Below are 20,485 nucleotides of genomic sequence, written 5' to 3'. Positions count from 1 at the left end.
TTCCCGCGGCGGAGTGAGACCTCCTGTTCGCGGAGCGGAGCTCTGCGGTCCGCGAGCAGGCCGGAGAGCTCCCCCTGCTGGCGCAGCGGGGGCGGTGACCCGGAGAGGAGGCGCTCCGCTCCCCTGGAACCCGGGTTCGAGCCCAGGCGGTAGAACATATCTTGTTTTTATGAAGACATTTTTTTATTTTGTTCACAACGTAGAAAACGATACGATTTGGACTCAAACGTCCGTTTTTGTTTTTTTAAATAGCACTTTAACTTATTTTTAACATATACATACAAACCAATTCACAGTTTGAGAAAAAACGTTTTTTTTTTGTTGTTTTTTAATGCGGGGGTCAGGTCCTCTTGGGGGCGGGGTCAGGTCATCTTGGGGGCGGGGTCTGGTCCTCTTGCGGGCGGGGTCAAGTCCACAGTCTTTTGTACCATTATTTTGAAACATTTTGAAAATCCTCCGACAAATTTGACACATAAACGGTGGTATTTTCTGTGAAATAACGGCTGGGGGCGTGTTGCTGTGGCATTGCCACGGTTACAGTCTGATGAAGAGCATGGCGGTGACCACGGCGAAGCCCCCGAACAGCGCCGCCACCTTGGGGACGCGGTTGCGCGCGGCGGCCAGCTCGTGCGGCAGGACCTCCATGAAGGTGATGTAGCTGAAGGTGCCCACCGCCAGCCCCTGCAGCGTGCGGCACGCCAGCCGTAACCGCGGCGACGCCCCGCTCTGGCCGAGGCCGAGGCCCAGCGCCACGCCCAGCGGAGCGGCGGCGGCGAACAGCAGCAGGCAGCCGGCCACCAGCGAGCGCCGCAGCCGGCCCCGCGACAGCTGCAGGCTGAGGCCGAAGGACAGCGTGCTCTTATGGATCATCAGAACCAGGCAGGCCGGCAGGAGGCCCCGCCCCCCCTCCGGGAGCCCCGCCTCCGGGAGCCCCGCCTCCAGGAGTCCCGCCGCCAGCCCCTCCAGCGTCGAGTGCAGCGACAGCGAGAAGACCAGAACGAAGGCCCGCAGCGCCGACCGAGAACCGAGGTCGGCGTGGGCGATTCCGCCGGAGTCGCCGGAGTCCACCAGGAGGCCCCGGCACTCCTCCTGGGGGGGCCACGCCTGCTCCTTGAAGGCCATGATGAGCTGCTCCAGGACCAGGACCAGGAAGAAGCCCAGAGCCACGATGAACTCCGGCAGAGGGAACTGAAGCTGAGGACGACAAGGCGGTGAGTTCTGCTGCTCCGGGGACCCAGAGAACACCGGTAGAACGTCACAGGACGTCTAAGACGCTCAGAAATAAACCGGACCAGATTATGGACTACAGATTATTGAGCATCAGGAGTTGTGGTGTCACCAGGTGAGCTACCTTGATGCCCGCCTCCCTGAAGGTCTGGGTGATGCCCTGCAGGTAAACCGGCAGCAGGTCCAACAGGCACGTCGCCAGAAAGACGCCTCCGGAGAAACAGCTGAGGAGGCTGAGCAGGAGGCGGCGCACACCTGTGACGGGGAGAGATTACCGTCTGTAACACGCCTGTAACACACCTGTAACACGTCTGTAACACGTCTGTAACGCGCCTGTAACACGTCTGTAACATCTCTGTAACACGTCTGTAAATACATCTCTAACATCTCTGTAATGCCTGTAACATGAATGTAACACACCTGTAACACATCTGTAACATATCTGTAACACACCTGTAACATGAATGTAACACACCTGTAACACGTCTGTAACATGTCTGTAACACGTCTGTAACTTGTCTGTAACACACCTGTAACATGTCTGTAACAAGCCTGTAACACGTCTGTAAATACATCTCTAACATCTCTGTAATGCCTGTAACATGAATGTAACACACCTGTAACACATCTGTAACATGTCTGTAACACAGCTGTAACACGTCTGTAAATACGTCTCTAACATCTCTGTAATGCCTGTAACATGAATGTAACACACCTGTAACACTCCTGTAACACGTCTGTAACACTCCTGTAACACTCCTGTAACACTCCTGTAACACATCTGTAACACTCCTGTAACACTCCTGTAACACTCTTGTAACACGCCTGTAACCCATCTGTAAACTGCCCCCCAACCTCAGTGACTTGTCATACCTGGCTCCCGCCCCTTCTCTGTAGCCCCGCCCCCTCTCACCTGGCTCCCGCCCCTTCTCTGTAGCCCCGCCCCCTCTCACCTGGCTCCAGGCCGAAGGTCCTCCGGATGAGGCAGAGCGGCGTGAAGCCGCTCAGCAGCGTGACGAGCAGCAGGACCACCAGGACGCCCACCTTGGCCTCCAGGACCGGGACGTGGTCCAGGCTGAGGACGGGGGAGGACATGGCTCTGTCAGCGGGACGCAAAGTTTCTGTTGTTAGTGGAGATAAACTTTCACTCAAACTCATCAAGTTTCATTTGTTTCAGTGTAAATGTCATCGTCTATTTTTATTTAAGTTTACAAAGTTTTTTTTTGCCAAATTCTTTGTTTTACGTAAAACATAAATAAATATATATTAAAAATTATTATTTATTTTTTTAATAAAACTTTAAATCCAATCTTGGTTGAATGTATAAAAAAAAAATAAAACATTAAACTCACTTTTTAAAACAGAAAACAAACTTTTTGTTATAATTGAACATTGCAACACTTTTTAAAATTTTCTTCAAATCAGAGAAATAATCAACATGAAATGTTTGAAAAGGAACAAGACTTCTTGTTGTTTGAACATTTTTTTAAAGGTTTACGTTTAAAAATCTGAGAAAGATTTTATTTGTATTTATTTGTAAAGATAAATACTATGATATTTTCTCTGTTTATTTTAAAAATATAAACATGAATTGAAAATGTATAATAAATGCATTTTTTGTAGAAAAAAAAAGAAAGGAAAGAAAGGAATTTTAATTTTTTTCCTCCATTTTGGCCAAAAAGTTTACAGTTTATTGTTAACCTGGTTTTTTGTTATTCAAGACTCGTTTTGAGTTTGTTTTTTTTATCAACAAAGTTAATTTAAAAGCATAATTCTGGTTTATTGAGGCCAAACTGTGGACGATTTACCGCTCGGGTAAACTCGGCACAATTCGGATAAACTCGTGTTTACTCGCGTAAACGGATCCGGACGCTCGGCGACACTCGGCTGTTTTCGGGTCTCACCTGCTTCGCTCGTCCGGTTCCGGGTCCGGCTCGGACGGAGCTGGGTCGGGTCTTACCGGGGAGGAAGTCTACGGGACCGGGACCGGGACCTGGACCTGGACCTGGACCTGAGGCAGGCTGACGGACTGTCCGGGAAGAAGGGTGACTCAGTTTCCCCTCAGCCGGTCCGCCCCCCCACCCCACAACCGGAAGTACAACACAACAGCGCGGCTCAGGTCCTGCTTTCAAAATAAAAGCTGGCTCCGTCTGTGAGATCAAATTTTATAGTGTTACGATTTATTTTTTTTAAAATCTTGACTCCTTCTCACCGTTATTAAAACTTTTATTCATTTTTCAGCGCCTTTTGTTATAAATATTGTGAATAGTCAATCTTATATTTACATTTAATTATCTTGGTGCTTTTATTTTCTTTTTCTTTGTAAACAGAACTTATAAACGGGACAGACAATGTCTGATTTTATACTTTCTGAAAAAAAAAATATATTTTTCCAAATTTTATAGTTAAATACTTTACTTATGGTGGGATTTCTTTGTTGCCTTTTTGAAAACGGCTTCCATGGCGCAACTCTTTTCAAAACACCCAGGCTCCGTCTCTGCACTGGTTCTATACGTTAAAATGGGCTCTTGTTGAAATACGTTTTGAGTAAAACATTGAAACTCTTTTATCAGTTGTTGCTTCGATGAGAAAAGTTTCTCAATAATGGCCGAGATCCTCATGCATGTTTGATGCAGACAAAACGTTCCACACGACGCAACTAGTGCGACCAGGTCAGACTTTTATTTTGTTCCAAACAAGCCCAGTCGGTCGTTGGACTCTGGAGAACCACAGACAGACACACAGAACGCCTGGAGGACATTAGCGGAGCGTCAGTCGAGTGGAACTGCTCAGATGTCCATCTCCAGAACACAATCCTCCCAGTAGTCCTTGAAAAAAGACACGTTGGCGTCGTTCTCGCAGAACCGACGTAGCCCGGACCAGACCTCCGGGTCCACGTAGACGTAGAAGACCAGGTAACCGCTGAGACTCGGCAGAAGAGCTTCAAGCTGGGCCAGGAACACGGCGCACACCGACGCCAGGCGGCGGCCGAAGATGTTGATGTTGACGCGCAGGGCGTCGTGTCGGTATGGGGCGGCGTAGGGGGGCGTGCCCAGGCTGAGCGCGGCGGGCTGGTTCTCCCGGTCCACGATCCAGGTGAGCCCCCGGCGCCGCAGCACCTCCAGGTTGGCCTCCAGCGGCTTCAGGGGCTCCCAGTCGTTCATGATGGTTTGGCCGGGCAGCAGGTTGGAGACCACATGCTGGGTCAGGACCAGGGCCTCGGCCTGCTGCTGGCTCAGGGTCAGAGGGCCGTCGTTGGAGGAGGAGGACCCGCCCTCCAGGGCCAGTCTGGAGCGAAGCTCGGCGACGAAGGCGCCGAGGTGGACCGCCTCGCAGCACAGAGAGAAGATGGCCTGCGGAGGGCGACACGGGGAGGTCAGGAGGTCACGACTCCTCCAACTGGTCCAGTTTGAGGTCAAACGACACAAAGTGAAGGAAAGGAGTGGGAGAGAGAGAGTCAGGGGGCGGAGCCTGAGGCTAAACAGGAAGTCAGAGCGGCACAAAGTAAAGGAAAGGAGTGGGAGAGAGAGAGCCAGGGGGCGGAGCCTGAGTCTAAACAGGAAGTCAGAGCGACACAAAGTAAAGGAAAGGAGTGGTTGAGAGAGAGCCAGGGGGCGGAGCCTGAGTCTAAACAGGAAGTCAGAGCGCCCGGTGGTTCAGCTGCGACGGAGCAACGCACCTCCTTCGCGATCACTCTGTACTTGATCAGGGTCTCTGGCGTCGGCGCCTCTCCCCGGGTCAGTCTGACGACACGGACTTCTGGGTAATGCTGGCGGACGTACGCCACCACGTGCCTCTGGATGGCGCCGGCGATGCCCCGCCCCCTCAGATCGGGAACCACCCTGAGGCCCTGAACCACGACCGTCTGACCGCCGTCCACCTGCAGCACCGACTCCAGCGCCACCTACAGGAGACACGGGACACACCGGGGTCGTACAGCATCCGGCTCATTCGGCCATTCATGCTCGTCGGCGGCGACGAGGATTCATCCCACAGTGACGGAATAAACTTGATGCAAACTCGACTCGACTCTACTCAGTTTTTCCAGACCCGGTAGCAGGTACTAGTGCAGAATGTTTCACCTTTAGACTCAATGACCAACTTTAGATCGGCGCTTCTGTTAACTTGATTCTTGGACTTCATGGTTGAACTTTGTTCGGCACTGGGTCTGTGTAATGGTTCATCCAGGATGTTTTGAGGTTGACCCTGGATACGCAGTGCTCAGTTTGGACTCTGTGGATTGACAGTTCTCAGAATTGGACTCAAAGGCGGTGAAAGACCGAAGACCGAAGACAACCTGCGATAAAGTTTAGGTCCATTCACACAATACATATATATTTTTTCTCACCAGGTGCTCAAAAACAAATTCCGTCCACACGTCACTATGGACTCGGCTCAACACGAGGCTCCAGGGCGTGTAGTACACATGCAAGGCCTTTAGGGGGCGCTGTGACTCACCAAATGCTCCCGTGAAATGCTGGTAGACCCTCACAAGATCCAAACACACTAACGCCACGGCGGCAACGCACCGTTCACGCTTGCGTTTTGGACGTGTTATTTTCGCGAAATCGCGTCGACTCACGTCGTCGTCGCCTTCGTTTGTGATTCCGCTTGTTTTCATCGCGCAAATTTCCACACAGCCACCTTCATGTCGCAGCCCAAAGTTTGTTGGACACGGGTCGTTCGGCGTTGCTAGCCGTCAACCGATAAGATTGTTAGGCGGACCACCTTGAATCCTGGTTCTGGTTCCGTTCTCAACACTTTGCACACGTCAGAGAATCGTAGCTCATCGCTACGCCCCGCTAGCATCACCTGAGGCGAAGAGGAAGCTAACTTGTAGCTAGCCGCTACGGCCTGCTAGTGTCACCTGATGCTAAAATTCGGTCGCCGTCAATCTTTCCTCGTTATGACTGGAAAACAGACTCTATCGAGGAACATCATGTGGCTTCACGGCCACGTCAGACATTTACAGGAAACCTTCAGGAAACAGAACTCTGCCGCGTCCAACGTTTTGAGTTTGTGACAAAACGCCGGCGGAACGCGAACGCTCACCACTCGGCCGCCGACGCGGGCGAGGAAGACGAGGCGCCCGGGCTCCTTTATCCAGCGGGGAAAGAAGACCGGCATGTAGTCCAGGCCGCCGAAGTCACTGCTGTTGCAGATGTTCAGCACCTGCCAGAGAAACGTCAGAACCAATCAGATCGTCTCACTTCATCACAGCAGCGTCGCAAAATGATCCTCGTGTTAAAGCTGCAACTCAGAGCTTCATCCTGTCGTCCGTCATACAAAACATCCACAATAAAACCAGGTAGACCAGTTGGACCGTCATGGAACAGTAGAGACCATCGTAGACCAACATCAGTCCTCTATAGACCAGGGTCAGACCACAGGGGGACCAGGAGGGTCCTCCTGAGGTAGAACTTGTCAGATCTCAGAGAGCCGACAAACAAACAAAAATGTTCAAAGAACAGAGTCCCAGACCTGCTGGTAGTCCTGCTCCTCTGCCAGACTGTAGACCACCTGGCTGGTCTCCATGGCTCCTCTGGTCCTGGACTCGGGGCCGAGACTTCTCCTCAGGGTCCAGACGTCACGCTACTCGTCTCTCCGGGCGGCTGATCGCTGACGCCGTCGCGAAAGAGCAATAAAGTCCTGGAGAGCAAAGATCAGTGTTGAAGGATTGTCGTTTTAACCTCTGGGTCTCCTTGCTGAACGCTGAGTCATCGCTCACCGTCTCAACTGTACTTTCAAGGACTGAGGCCCCGTTTCCACGGCGGCGGTGTTCTGGTCCGCTGTGAAAAGTTTTGATCCTGGTTCCTGAAGTGGAAAGACTCTTCCTCTGTTGTTCTTCCCCCCCCTGCAGGGACGGCCGGAGGCTGTGAGCCGCCCCCTCCTTCCCCCTCCTTCCTCCTCATGCTCCAGTAAACCAACATGGCCGACCCGGAGTACTTTGACTCGTAGTTTGACCCTCCACATATGTACTTTATAGTTTCTGCCTCATAGCCTATGATTCCTCATCAGTCACTGGAATGTCGCTTCTCTTGATTTTCTTCACGTTTATAGCGTTTTGTCGTTTCTTTACCAACTCGAGCAACGGCGCCATTTTTAAACACATTTTTTAACATCCGATGGTTAATTTTAGTCTCCATTCAATACTCGGAGCAGAGAGACTCCTTTCTGTCTTGCTCTCTCCAACAACCAATCACCGCCTCCAGCAGACTGCATCATACAGAGCAACAGGTTGACCAACCTCCTCACTCAGGTGAAGGTTGCTGTCAACCTAAGAGTTGCTCTGAGACACTTCCTGAGTCACTTTTAAGCTAAGAATTCCTTGCTAAGGGACTTTTAGGCTAAGCTAGGAGCTCCCTGAGACACGCTTCGTGCATATGGGAACTGGTCTGCAGTGGGTCAGGTCCTGGTCCTGGTCCTGATGCACCTTATCGCATCACCCATGTATCAGTTGCATTAAACTCAATCGACCCCTAAAAATCCATAATCCGCAGGGTTCAAAGTGTGTGAATGACGGCGCGGCTCATAGTCCAGAAAATAGTAGTGTGGAGAATGTAGCATTAGCACGCAGGTTTGTTTGCTAGCAAGTGACGGAGGAGCTCCATTTCTGTTTCAGGATCATTTTTTTTTTATTATTATTTCAAACAAACAAACAATCAGTAGATCCTCATGATGTCACCTCCTGTTACGAACAAAATTACATCATAAAAGTAGCTAAAATAATATAACATTGTTTTCCATTCGCTAACATGAAGGGGTGGGGGTGGGCGGGGCTTAAAGCTCCTCACCACCAGGGGGCAATGTTCTCGTGAGATATCAGGATCTCCTTCCTGGAAAGTTTAAGCACAAACCACCACCGAGAGTTTTCACCTGCAGCGCCACCTGCAGTCCGAGACGTCCTGAAAGGAAAGGCCACCAACAACACAGCCATTCTGCCGGCCGTGTGAAGCTCCGCCTCCCGTCTACATTTCGTCGGCGTGCGCCGGTTTGGCCGCATCGAGGCCTCCCGTCACGGCGACCGGGTCGGTCTGCCCGGCGACGGGATCGGTCTGCCCGGCGACGACGGCCGCCGAGCTGTTCCCCGATTGGCCGTCGTCCCAAGTCGTGCCGTCAAACGTTGAATTCTGAAGGTTTTCTATTGGCTCCTGGAGGCCGCCGCCGCCGCCTTCCGCCTGTTTTCCGCCGCCGCCGCCTTCCGATTGGCTGAGATCGGAGGGCGGGGCGTCGGATTGGGCCGCGGGCGGGTCGAGCTCGTCGTCTGCAGCCGGCTGAGAGGACAACGGGTCCGTCAGGATGTTTCTGGAAATAACTGGGGGGAAAATAAAAAGTAGAAGACTTGATGAGACCGTTTCCAAAAGGTTTCCCCTCAAATCCAAACTGTCTTAACGGAAACACTTTTAAATTAGAGAGAAGAAGAAGAAGAAAGAAGAAGAAGAAGAAAGAAGAAGAAAGAAGAAGAAAGAAGAAGAAAGAAGAAGAAAGAAGAAAGAAGAAAGAAGAAAGAAGAAAGAAGAAAGAAGAAGAAGAAGAAGAAGAAGAAGAAGAAGAAGAAGAAAGAAGAAGAGGAAGAGGAAGAGGAAGAGGAAGAGGAAGAAGAAGAAGAAGAAGAAGAAGTAGAAGAAACACTTAAATTAGAGAGGAAGGAGGAGAAGAAGAAGAGAAGAAGAAGAACACTTAAATTGGAGAGAGGGAGGAGAAGAAGAACAAGAAGAAGAAGACTTAAATTAGAGAGAGGAAGGAGAAGGAGAAGGAAGGAGGAGAAACTTTTAAATTAGAGAAGAAGAAGAAGAAGAAGAAGAAGAAGAAGAAGAAGAAGAAGAAGAAGAAGAAGAAGATGAAGATGAAGAAGAAGAAGAACAAGAACAAGAACCACCTCCGGTGGGTCTGTAGTCGTCGCCTGCAGGAGAGCGATGGCTGAACGGACTGAAGCTCGGCAGGATGATGAGACCCAGAGAGACCAGGATGATCTGAGGACAGGCAGCGGCCACCATGAGTCAGCAGTTTTTCCCCATTTAAAAAAAAAGGAAACAGGTACAAAAGAAAACACACACACTCTTACCAGCAGACAGGTGCTGGTCTGTGCTCCTTTGCTGACCGTCTGTCTGATCAGAGACTGAAGCTGTCGCAGCTGAGCCACCAGAGACCTGAGCAACAAGATACCACGACTCAGCACAAACAGTGGTGGAGATGCACCTAAAACTGTTACTCAGCAAAAACTTTCACGATTCAGCAGAAACAAGGGGGCGATGTCGCAGTCGTTTCAACCATTACTCAGCAAAACACCTCAGCTACGAGGGGATCCTTCATACCGTGACTCAGCAGAAGCTACCCAGATACGAGAATCCCCCGCGCCACGACTCAGCAGAAATTGTCCAGATGCAAGAATCCCTCGTAATGCAACTTAACCCGGACCGCTTCTGCTCGAGTCTTTCATACCATGACTCAGCAGAACCCCCCCACCGGACCGCTTCTGCTAAATTCTTTCATACCATGACTCAGCAGAAACCCAAACAGAAAAGGAGATCTGCTCGTACATGTTGTGTTTTTCCAACTTCTCCACCGTCCTCTGCAGCTCTCTGTTCTGAGCCGAGCACGCCGCCGCCCTGCACACACACACACACACACACACACACACACACACACACACACACACACACACACACACACACACACACACACACACACGTTAAAAAGATAAACTTCAGGGGTGAAATCATGATGTGAGGAGGAGTGGGGGCTGTGGGGGTCACGCTCACGCCGGTGTGTGTGTGTGTGTGTGTGTGTGTGTGTGTGTGTGTGTGCACCTGCTCTCCAGCCCGTCGATGTAGTCTTTCCTCCGCCGCCTGCTGTCCTGAGCCGACTGCTTGTTCCGGATCTTCCTCCGAACCTTCTTCAAGATTCGTTCCTCCGCCTGCCGGTGGAGGTCAAAGGTTAAAAGGTCGCCGCTGCAACGTCGCCGCAAACCGCCGTCAGGACGGGGGGGCCACTGGCTGACCTTGGTGAGTGGCAGGTTGTTGGGCAGAGACACGCCCTCCTGAGTCAGCAACTTCTGCTCCTCCTCCGTCAGCTGCAGGTCGTCGTACAGCTGAAGCCACGGGGTGAACAGACAGAGGTCAGAGGTCAGAGGTCAGCTGTGAGGCGAAAAAAACAACCGGCAACATCACCCATACACTGCCTCTCCTCACCACCTACAGCAAAACCATGACTCGGCAGAAATGCCCCCCATCTGGTTAAAGTTAGGCTACGTCAGGCTACAGCAGGGCCACTGCCACCATGACTCAGCAGAAATAGTGTCGGCCACAGTCCGTTGAACCATGGCTCTGGAAACACGCTGTCGATCCGGCCAGGGGTAGGGTCCCTTTCACGATGACTCAGCAGAAACACTGCATGTCACAGCCACTTGAGCCATGACACAGCAGAAACACCTGTCACTTTCGTGGAGACTCAGCAGGAACAGCCGAGTCGCTGTACTGCAACTCGGCAGAAAAACCATTGGTCTGGATTCAGACGTCGCTGATACCATGACTCGGCAGAAACAGGGGGGGGGTCACTTTTCCCATGAATCAGCAGAAACACGATTGGTCTGGATCCAGCGTAATCCTTTACACCATGACTCCACAGAAACACTGTAGGGTAGGGTCAGTCGTGCAATGACTCAGCAAAAAGCAGGAATTCGGCTTGGATGTGGAGAAGACGAAGGTCCAAAGGACGCAGGTGAAGTGACGAGTCTCACCAGGTCGTCGTCCAGGTCGGGCGGGCCGGTGAAGATGGCGGCGGCGGGCCGGACAGCCGAGACCACCGGGAGCTCGTTGACGACGCAGGAGTCCGACAGCAGCAGCTGAGAACTCCATTCATCTGCAGAGGGATTACTTTAGTTACTTCTAAGAATGATACGCAGTTACTGCATCCATTACTGCGAAGAAAAACTTACTAGTTACCTGGTGAACGTCCTGTGTTGCTAGTGGTGACATAAGCTGTGTTATTCAACTGTTAGCATTAGCATTAAGAGTTAGCATTCATTAGGATTTAATCTGAAGTTACATCAATTAGTGTGAAGAAGATGCTCTACGATCTGATGTTAGAGGAGGAAGATGCTCTATAATCTGACGTTAGAGGAGGAAGAAGCTCTATAATCTGGTGTTAGAGGGGGAAGATGCTCTATAATCTGACACTAGAGGAGGAAGATGCTCTATAATCTGGCGTTAGAGGTGGACGATGCTCTATAATCTGACGTTAGAGGAGGAAGAAGCTCTATAATCTGGTGTTAGAGGGGGAAGATGCTCTATAATCTGACACTAGAGGAGGAAGATGCTCTATAATCTGGCGTTAGAGGTGGAAGATGCTCTATAATCTGGGGTTAGAGGAGGAAGATGCTCTATAATCTGATGTTAGAGAAGGAAGATGCTCTATAATCTGATGTTAGAGGAAGATGCTCTATAATCTGATGTTAGAGGAAGATGCTCTATAATCTGATGTTAGAGGAAGATGCTCTATAATCTGGTGTTAGATGAAGAAGACGCTCTATAATCTGGTGTTAGAGGAAGATGCTCTATAATCTGGTGTTAGAGGAGGAAGATGCTCTATAATCTGAAGTTAGAGGAGGAAGATGCTCTATAATCTGGTGTTAGAGGAGGAAGATGCTCTATAATCTGGAAGGAGACTGAAGCTCACCGAGCTCGATGGAGATCACGTTCTCCTGCCCCGGTACCGCCGTGGCCCCGCCCACACCGCTGATGTCATACACCACCTGGTAGACGGTTGCCGGGGGCAGCTGGGCGGTCGCCATGGAGACAGACGGTTCCTCGGAGACGCTGCTGTCGCTCTCCGACGAGGGGTCGGCGAGGGGGCCGCTGGAGAACACCTCGTTGGGGTCGACGGCGTGCAGGACGCTCTCCGAGTCACTGTCACTGAGGGTCTGCTGGAGGTCAAAGGTCACCAGGAAGAAGCCCACTTTAACCCCAGAGCTTTCAAAAGTATTGTAATTATATTTTCAAACTATTTCAATTCAATCAAATTAATTAAAAAAGTCTTTGAAATATTTAAAATGACTTCTAAGCATTAGATATAATAAATCTTTCATCGTTTAACTATTGTAAGATATTTCAACCATCTTTTAAAATTGTATACGTTTTAATATTCATTCATTATGAAAAAGACTCCCTTATAATTGTTTTAATTAAAAAAAACAAAAACAAAGTTTAATCAAACATTATTAAACTTTGCCAACAGTTTCAATTATTTTAACCATTAAGAAAAAATGTTTTATAACTTTTTATTTTAGGAAATTTCATCATTAATAAACATTTTAAGCATCTTTGATAATATTAAAACATTTTTTCCCCATAATTATTCTATTAATGTAATATTAATAGTAATGCTTTATTTTGTATTTTCTAGTAATTTTCCAACAATTAAAATTTGTAATCATAGTTAATTTGTTTTTTGAAATTTCGACACTTTCAACGATCTTTTCAAACTGTTTGTAAACATTAAAAAAATTCTTAAATTAGTAACAATAAATGAAACTGTTTTTCCATTTCAATCACTTCAAATGTCATTAATAGAGTTTAAAAAGCCTTTAAAATGACAAACTGATTTAAAAAGTGATTAAAGGGTGGAGGCCTCACCGGTTCTCCTCCACACTCGGGTTCCACCGCCCAGTCCTGCAGGGGCTCCTCGGCGCCGGACAGCGGGGGGTGGAGCTTCCAGCTGTCGGTTGCCATGACGCCCAGAAACACGGCGCTGCTCTCTGCGTCCATCGCCTGAAACGGAACAATGAATGTTATTAGTTACTTTGACCTAGTTACAATTACTTAACAAATCTGAGCGAATCAGACGCTGCGGTGGGCGGGGCTAACGAGAGAGGACTGAGTTACAATGAGGTGACTCAGCACTTTTATCTTTTCATATCCACTCCCGCAAATTGGAAATAATTGAGTGAATAGAAGTAATTAGGCCATTTCCAGGAAGTTCCCTGGGATTGGTCGTTAACCAACGAGGTGACCGGAGCCTGAACCTGGACCCGGGATGTAGCGACCAGGATATTACCGCCGGTACCTGGTGAACTCACTGCTCTTCTTCTAGTTTATCTACTTTATATTTAACCTCCAGTTAGTTTATATTTAACTCCCCCCCCCCCTTTTTCTCCTCGGTGCTCCGCTCAACATCCGAGCTCCAATCAGGCTCTTCGAAGAACGGGGAGGTCATTCCCCAAGAGATCTGATTGGTCAGGAGGCGGAGCTTGGATTCTGGACGATCTCTGATCGCGAACGTCACCTGCATGGTGGTCTTCGCGTCACAAGGACAAACGAGGACTCTGTGGACACGCGGAAAGTATGGAACGGCCTCAAACGCTAAGCAACCTGCTAATGCTAAATGAGCTGACAATGCTACGCAACCTGCTAGTGCTAAATGAGCTGACAACGCTAAGTAACCTGCTAATGCTAAACGAGCTGACAAGGCTAAGCGACCTGCTAAATTCAATCACGTGCTCGGTGTTAAGTGTGCCACTACTGCAAGGCGAGCTGCTAAATTAATCCACCTGCTAATGCTAAGCAAATCGCTAATGCTTAACGAGCCATTAATGCTAAGGAACGTGCTACATTCAAAAACCCGCCGATGCCAAGCAACCTGCTAATGCCCAACGAGCTGACAATGCTAAAGGGACCTGCTAATGTTATGCAACCTGCTAATGCTAATGCTAAATGAGAAACTGATGGGGAAAAGATCTGTTAATGCTAAATATAGTGATATGGGGACATGCTGGTGTGTTAGCGCTTGCACGCACACAATCTCATTTTGTTATCCAACGTGTTCAGGTGTGGAAGCAGAATATCAGGTTTTACTGCAAACTGGTGCAACCTGTGTGTGTATGTGTGTGTGTAGTACTAGTAGTAACTGTACGTCTTCAATATCACCTTCGGGTGCCACAAGTATATTTCTACTCCAGATTACTTCTACTCCATTACTTCCAGCGTGACATTCGGACACAAAGGATTCAGGAAACCTCGAGTTACGTAGCCTAAATTGTACTCGATTACAAATTAAAGTACTTTCCTGGAAAAAAAAAAAAAAAACACTTGAGAATGTTTTACTTTGTAGCTGCACTGAATTTTAGTATTAAGTAGATTACTTCAGCATTGGGGGGATGGGGGGGGGGGGGGGGGGTCACCAAAAATACTCAAAGTATTAGAAGTACCCCTTAGTTACAGTAATACTAGTATTTCAACCTGTAGCTGACAAGCCTTTAAGTAAAGAAGTAGATTACAAGCAGGATGAGCATTGAAGGAAGTACAAGTGTCCACAATGAGCATTAGATTACTTTGCAGTGAAGTATTAGTACTTCGTTACTCCCTACCTGGACCCTGCGGGAGTCTGGGGGTCTCTCCGGGCCGCTGTGGAGCGGCTCGGCTCGGCTCGGGCTCGGGCACAGTCCCGGTTCAGACCTGATCCTGGTGGACCCGGATGCTCAAAGCTTGACACGCGCACATCGCTGCCGTTGTTGTTTCCGGTCCGGAGCCCCGCGCGCACGCGCAACAGAGCCAGGACACGCTGCTTCCGAGGAGGAGGAGGAGCGTAGATACAGAACCCAGATGCCGCGCGGCCTATCAGCGCCCGTCGACGCGGGCGTGCCTGCAGCGCCGCCATCTTGGATAGGTCTCCCCCGCTGGCGCTCAACATAAAGACCCCAGGCTTGAAAATTCACAATAGAAATCCGTAGCTCGCTTGCTAGTCCACGTAGCAACACAAAAAATACCTCATTTTAAAGCTGAGGCAAAGCTCTATCATGGAATTATTGAGAAAACTTTTAAAAAAGACTCATAAAAATGGTAACAATGCCTCAAAGGTGCCTATAAAAAAAGGTAGTCCACGGCAACTCCTGGGGATATGATATGGAGCGAATGTGCATTGGGTATCAGCTCATATAATAAATTAAATAGTTTATATTTCTATATATTTATTAATAAAATCACAAATGTAGATTCAATTCAATTCAACTTTATTTACATACCACTAAATACAACACATCATTTCGAGGCGCTTTTAACAGAGAAGCAGAGAAGACGGTCCAGTGTTTTGGTTTAACTGGTGCCCCTGTTACCAGGTGACCTTCAAACGTTTTATAGTAAAACTACAGTTCATGAAGTTTTGGACTGGATATGGTAAAGAAGTTTCAGCTCCTGTGGATCTCTGACACGATATCCTTTTATTTCTTTTTCTCTTCCTGCTTCGGTTTTGTTGGATCTGCTCGGGATCCACAAGTCAGACTTCAGAAAATAAGAGAAACACATTAAAGTGTCCATTTTAAAACAAACTGTGACTAAAACGGCGTTCGCTCTCTGGGAAGCAACACGGAAGTTGCAGCTGCAGAGGATTCCTCAGATGCAGATGTTAGAATGAGATTACTGTTACGACGTCACATATCTGAAGAGATCTACATCTCTACATCTACATACCTACATTTTAACTATACATTGTGCAGAGGAAACGAGCTCCAATCAGGCTCTTTGAAGAACGGGGGAGGTCATTTTCCAAGAGATCCGGTTGGACAAGAGGCGAAGCTTTTATTCTGGATGATCAAGAGCAGGTGAGAGGTCCGGACAAGTTTCCGCAGTGACTTGGCAGGTAAGAAGTGAACGAGCGTCGCGGTACGGAACCTGAACTGAAAGCCACAAAATGAGCTGCTAATGCTAAATAGTATGCTAATGCTAAATGGTATGATAATGCTAAATGACATGCTAATGCTGAATGAGCTGCTGATGCTAAATGGCCAATTCATGGCAAATGTGTTCCTGATGCTGAACGATGAGCCAAATCCAATGTGCTGCCAATGTTAAGCAAACTGCTAATGCTAAACGAGCTGACAATACTAAGCAACCCGCTAAATTCTATCACGTGCTAATGCTAAGTGTGCTACTAATAATGCTACTCCATTACTTCCAGACCTGATTACGTTCAAAGAAATTCAAAGAATTCTGGAAACCTCGAGTCACGCAGCCTAAACTGTACTCGATTACAAGTTAAAGTACTTTCCTGAAAATCTACTTGAAGTACTGCATACTTTGTAAGTGCACTGAATCGCTGTGTCATCAGTTCTTCGCAGAGTGATTGTAAGGAAACACACTAATTTATCAACTCTGGGGGGTCCTGGTCTCCCTGGCAACCGCCTCCAGTGACCCACTTCCTGTACCGACCATGAATCTGCAACCAAACGTTGTCTTCTCCTCTAGTCGTCGCAAAACGTCCTGAAGCTGAACCACCCGACTGAGAAGGAAGAGGAACCGGACCGGGGATGTGTGCAGCCGGTGAAGCCTGCGACGTGGCGTTCAGCCTCGCCGGGGAAAACGACTTCCAGCAGGTCGCGGCGCCGTTCCTCCGTCACCCGGACAGTACGTTCACACCCTCCTGACGCTAAACCTTCTCACGGTGCAGGTGCTGAACATCTGCGGCCGCGACGCTTTCGACGGGATCGACTACATGGAAGTGTTTTTCCACCGCTGGCTGCAGGAGCCCGGACGCCTCGTCTTCGTCGGCCGGATCCGGGACCGAGTGGTGAGACCTGCAGGGAAAGACCCGGGCAAATCGAAGTACCGGGAACCGCGACGGTTCTAGGGGAGGAACGAAATCTGAACACGACAGAGGGAAAAACCAGATCGGGCCGTCAGGCTGGTCCGGAGTCTGTGGTGAAAACCACGGCGTGGACTCAGAGACACCTTTAGATACGACCCGGTGTGTCCCGTGTCTCCTGTAGGTGGCGCTGGAGTCGGTGCTGCAGGTGGACGGCGGTCAGACGGTCGTGGTTCAGGGCCTCAGGGTGGTTCCCGATCTGAGGGGCCGGGGCATCGCCGGCGCCATCCAGAGGCACGTGGTGGCGTACGTCCGCCAGCATTACCCAGAAGTCCGTGTTGTCAGACTGACCCGGGGACAGGCGCCGACGCCAGAGACCCTGACCAAGTACAGAGTGATCGCGAAGGAGGTGCGTCGCTCCGTCGCAGCTGAAACACCGGGCGCTCTGACTTCCTGTTTAGACTCAGGCTCCGCCCCCTGACTCTCTCTCAACCACTCCTTTCCTTCACATTGTGTCGTTTGACCTCTAACTGGACCAGTTGGTGGAGTCGTGACCTCCTGACCTCCCCGTGTCGCCCTCCACAGGCCATCTTCTCTCTGTGCTGCGAGGCGGTCCACCTCGCCGCCTTCGTCGCCGAGCTTCGCTCCAGACTGGCCCTGGAGGGCGGGTCCTCCTCCTCCTCCTCCTCCCCCGACGGCCCGCTGACCCTGAGCCAGCAGCAGGCCGAGGCCCTGGTCCTGACCCAGCATGTGGTCTCCAACCTGCTGCCCGGCCAAACCATCATCAGCAACTGGGAGCCCCTGAAGCCGCTGGAGGCCAACCTGGAGGTGCTGCGGCGCCGGGGGCTCACCTGGATCGTGGACCGGGAGAACCAGCCCGCCGCACTCAGCCTGGGCACGCCCCCGCACGCCATCGCGCGCCGACACGACGCCCTGCACGTCAACATCAACATCTTCGGCCGCCGCCTGGCGTCGGTGTGCGCCGTGTTCCTGGCCCAGCTTGAAGCTCTTCTGCCGAGTCTCAGCGGTTACCTGGTCTTCTACGTCTTCGTGGACCCGGAGGTCTGGTCCGGGCTACGTCGGTTCTGCGAGAACGACGCCAACGTGTCTTTTTTCAAGGACTACTGGGAGGATTGTGTTCTGGAGATGGACGTCTGACAAGCAAGTCTTCAGCAGAGATTCTTCCACACGTCTGGAGGACTTGAGGTTGTGATCTGAATAGAATAGAATAGAATAGAATAGAATGGAATGCCTTTTATTGTCATTATACAAATTCTCTCGTACCAGGTGGACACACAGCACACCAGCCACCTCCTAACACCTTTCCTTAACTCCTTCAGGAGGCCTCCTAACACCTTTCCTTAACTCCTTCAGGAAGCCTTCTACCACCTTTCTTTAACTCCTTCAGGAGGCCTCCCAACACCTTTCCTTAACTCCTTCGGGAGGCCTCCTAACACCTTTCCTTAACTCCTTCAGGAAGCCTCCCAACACCTTTCCTTAACTCCTTCGGGAAACCTCCCAACACCTTTCCTTAACTCCTTCGGGAAGCCTCCTACCACCTTTTCTTAACTCCTTCAGGAAGCCTCCTACCACCTTTCCTTAACTCCTTCAGGAGGCCTCCTAACACCTTTCCTTAACTCCTTCAGGAGGCCTCCTAACACCTTTCCTTAACTCCTTCAGGAAACCTCCTAACACCTTTCCTTAACTCCTTCAGGAGGCCTCCTAACACCTTTCCTTAACTCCTTCGGGAAGCCTCCTAACACCTTTCCTTAACTCCTTCAGGAAACCTCCTAACACCTTTCCTTAACTCCTTCGGGAAGCCTCCTATCACCTTTCCTTAACTCCTTCAGGAGGCCTCCTAACACCTTTCCTTAACTCCTTCAGGAAACCTCCTAACACCTTTCCTTAACTCCTTCGGGAAGCCTCCTATCACCTTTCCTTAACTCCTTCGGGAAGCCTCCTTCCACCTTTCCTTAACTCCTTCAGGAAGCCTCCTACCACCTTTCCTTAACTCCTTCAGGAGGCCTCCTAACACCTTTCCTTAACTCCTTCAGGAGGCCTCCTAACACCTTTCCTTAACTCCTTCAGGAAACCTCCTAACACCTTTCCTTAACTCCTTCAGGAGGCCTCCTAACACCTTTCCTTAACTCCTTCGGGAAGCCTCCTAACACCTTTCCTTAACTCCTTCAGGAAACCTCCTAACACCTTTCCTTAACTCCTTCGGGAAGCCTCCTATCACCTTTCCTTAACTCCTTCGGGAAGCCTCCTAACACCTTTCCTTAACTCCTTCGGGAAGCCTCCAAACACCTTTCCTTAACTCCTTCAGGAGGCCTCCTAACACCTTTCCTTAACTCCTTCAGGAGGCCTCCTAACACCTTTCCTTAACTCCTTCAGGAAACCTCCTAACACCTTTCCTTAACTCCTTCAGGAAACCTCCTAACACCTTTCCTTAACTCCTTCGGGAAGCCTCCTATCACCTTTCCTTAACTCCTTCAGGAGGCCTCCTAACACCTTTCCTTAACTCCTTCAGGAAACCTCCTAACACCTTTCCTTAACTCCTTCGGGAAGCCTCCTATCACCTTTCCTTAACTCCTTCGGGAAGCCTCCTACCACCTTTCCTTAACTCCTTCAGGAAGCCTCCTACCACCTTTCCTTAACTCCTTCAGGAGGCCTCCTAACACCTTTCCTTAACTCCTTCAGGAGGCCTCCTAACACCTTTCCTTAACTCCTTCAGGAAACCTCCTAACACCTTTCCTTAATTCCTTCAGGAGGCCTCCTAACACCTTTCCTTAACTCCTTCGGGAAGCCTCCTAACACCTTTCCTTAACTCCTTCAGGAAACCTCCTAACACCTTTCCTTAACTCCTTCGGGAAGCCTCCTATCACCTTTCCTTAACTCCTTCGGGAAGCCTCCTAACACCTTTCCTTAACTCCTTCAGGAAGCCTCCAAACACCTTTCCTTAACTCCTTCAGGAGGCCTCCTAACACCTTTCCTTAACTCCTTCAGGAGGCCTCCTAACACCTTTCCTTAACTCCTTCAGGAAACCTCCTAACACCTTTCCTTAACTCCTTCAGGAAACCTCCTAACACCTTTCCTTAACTCCTTCTGGAAGATAAAGTCCATAGATGAGGAGATAGGAGACTCCACGATGCTGAATGAATTAAAGCCTGAAGTTCAGCATGTGACCACAGGGTGGAGCTCTGCTGCAGCAGGAGAAGCCCCAGAGCATGATGGGAGTCCGCTCACTGCCCCCCCACCCCCCTCCCCCCCCACCCCCCACCCTACCTCACCTGAGTGCAGGTGTATAAAGGAGGCTTTTTTCCCCTGATGGAAACAGACTCCACACTGAGATCTTTGTCACAAACGGGATTTCCTGCAGAACGATGGAGACGCTGCTCGCCTTGATCCTCGCTCTCTGCCTCGCCACCGCAGGTGAGAACCTCGCTCTTCCAGTGTTCTAATGTTCTAATGTTCTCCTCTGTATCCTGAGGGGAAACGAAGAACACAGACGTCTGATGTTGAGACGTTTAAAAAACAAAAAGAGGCAAAAATTGTGTGCCAGTGTCTGGTTTGGTTTTGTTGGATCTGCTCGTGATGCACAACTCAGACGTCTGGACACAAGAGAAACACATTGAAGTGACCACTTTAACCCAAACTGTAAATAAAACGCAGTAAAAACGGGTCA

The 20,485-nt window shown here is 49.8% G+C and overlaps 4 protein-coding genes across 6 annotated transcripts; 1 reads left to right on the top strand and 3 right to left on the bottom strand.

The window, feature by feature from the left end:
* Positions 1 to 267: 267 nt before the first annotated feature.
* Positions 268 to 3,257, bottom strand: slc39a3 (solute carrier family 39 member 3). Its single transcript, XM_080501428.1, has 4 exons — positions 3,132 to 3,257; positions 2,181 to 2,326; positions 1,352 to 1,482; positions 268 to 1,194 (listed from the first exon to the last, which is right to left on the bottom strand). Exons 2-4 carry the CDS (start codon positions 2,320 to 2,322, stop codon positions 535 to 537), a joined length of 933 nt encoding a protein of 310 aa, XP_080357554.1. The 5' UTR covers positions 2,323 to 2,326; positions 3,132 to 3,257; the 3' UTR covers positions 268 to 534.
* A 759-nt stretch (positions 3,258 to 4,016) lies between these two features.
* On the bottom strand, positions 4,017 to 7,026 carry LOC308133282 (histidine N-acetyltransferase-like; the record flags this gene model as incomplete). Its single annotated transcript, XM_080500585.1, has 5 exons — positions 6,956 to 7,026; positions 6,709 to 6,876; positions 6,280 to 6,399; positions 4,907 to 5,131; positions 4,017 to 4,580 (listed from the first exon to the last, which is right to left on the bottom strand). Exons 2-5 carry the CDS (start codon positions 6,760 to 6,762, stop codon positions 4,017 to 4,019), a joined length of 963 nt encoding a protein of 320 aa, XP_080356711.1. The 5' UTR covers positions 6,763 to 6,876; positions 6,956 to 7,026.
* An 826-nt stretch (positions 7,027 to 7,852) lies between these two features.
* Positions 7,853 to 14,735, bottom strand: creb3l4 (cAMP responsive element binding protein 3-like 4). 3 transcript variants are annotated; one of them, XM_080501611.1, is made up of 10 exons: positions 14,591 to 14,735; positions 12,861 to 12,995; positions 11,905 to 12,151; positions 10,967 to 11,088; positions 10,229 to 10,318; positions 10,038 to 10,144; positions 9,723 to 9,836; positions 9,293 to 9,377; positions 9,107 to 9,200; positions 7,853 to 8,542 (listed from the first exon to the last, which is right to left on the bottom strand). In XM_080501611.1, exons 2-10 carry the CDS (start codon positions 12,990 to 12,992, stop codon positions 8,196 to 8,198), a joined length of 1,338 nt encoding a protein of 445 aa, XP_080357737.1. In that variant the 5' UTR covers positions 12,993 to 12,995; positions 14,591 to 14,735; the 3' UTR covers positions 7,853 to 8,195. The 3 variants fall into 3 exon arrangements, with proteins under 3 accessions (XP_080357737.1, XP_080357739.1, XP_080357738.1); XM_080501613.1 differs by having other exon boundaries at positions 9,768 to 9,836; XM_080501612.1 differs by having other exon boundaries at positions 11,905 to 12,148.
* Positions 14,736 to 16,525: 1,790 nt separating this feature from the next.
* On the top strand, positions 16,526 to 17,958 carry LOC308133281 (histidine N-acetyltransferase-like; the record flags this gene model as incomplete). The annotated part of the gene is made up of 4 exons (XM_080500584.1): positions 16,526 to 16,591; positions 16,666 to 16,785; positions 16,985 to 17,209; positions 17,386 to 17,958. The coding sequence occupies 4 exons, from the start codon at positions 16,526 to 16,528 to the stop codon at positions 17,956 to 17,958; spliced, it is 984 nt and encodes a 327-aa protein (XP_080356710.1).
* Positions 17,959 to 20,485: the final 2,527 nt, after the last annotated feature.

Source organism: Blennius ocellaris, assembly GCF_963422515.1.
Source record: "Blennius ocellaris genome assembly, chromosome: 8".
NCBI lineage: Eukaryota > Metazoa > Chordata > Actinopteri > Blenniiformes > Blenniidae > Blennius > Blennius ocellaris.
This window is presented reverse-complemented; position numbering and strand designations above follow the sequence as displayed.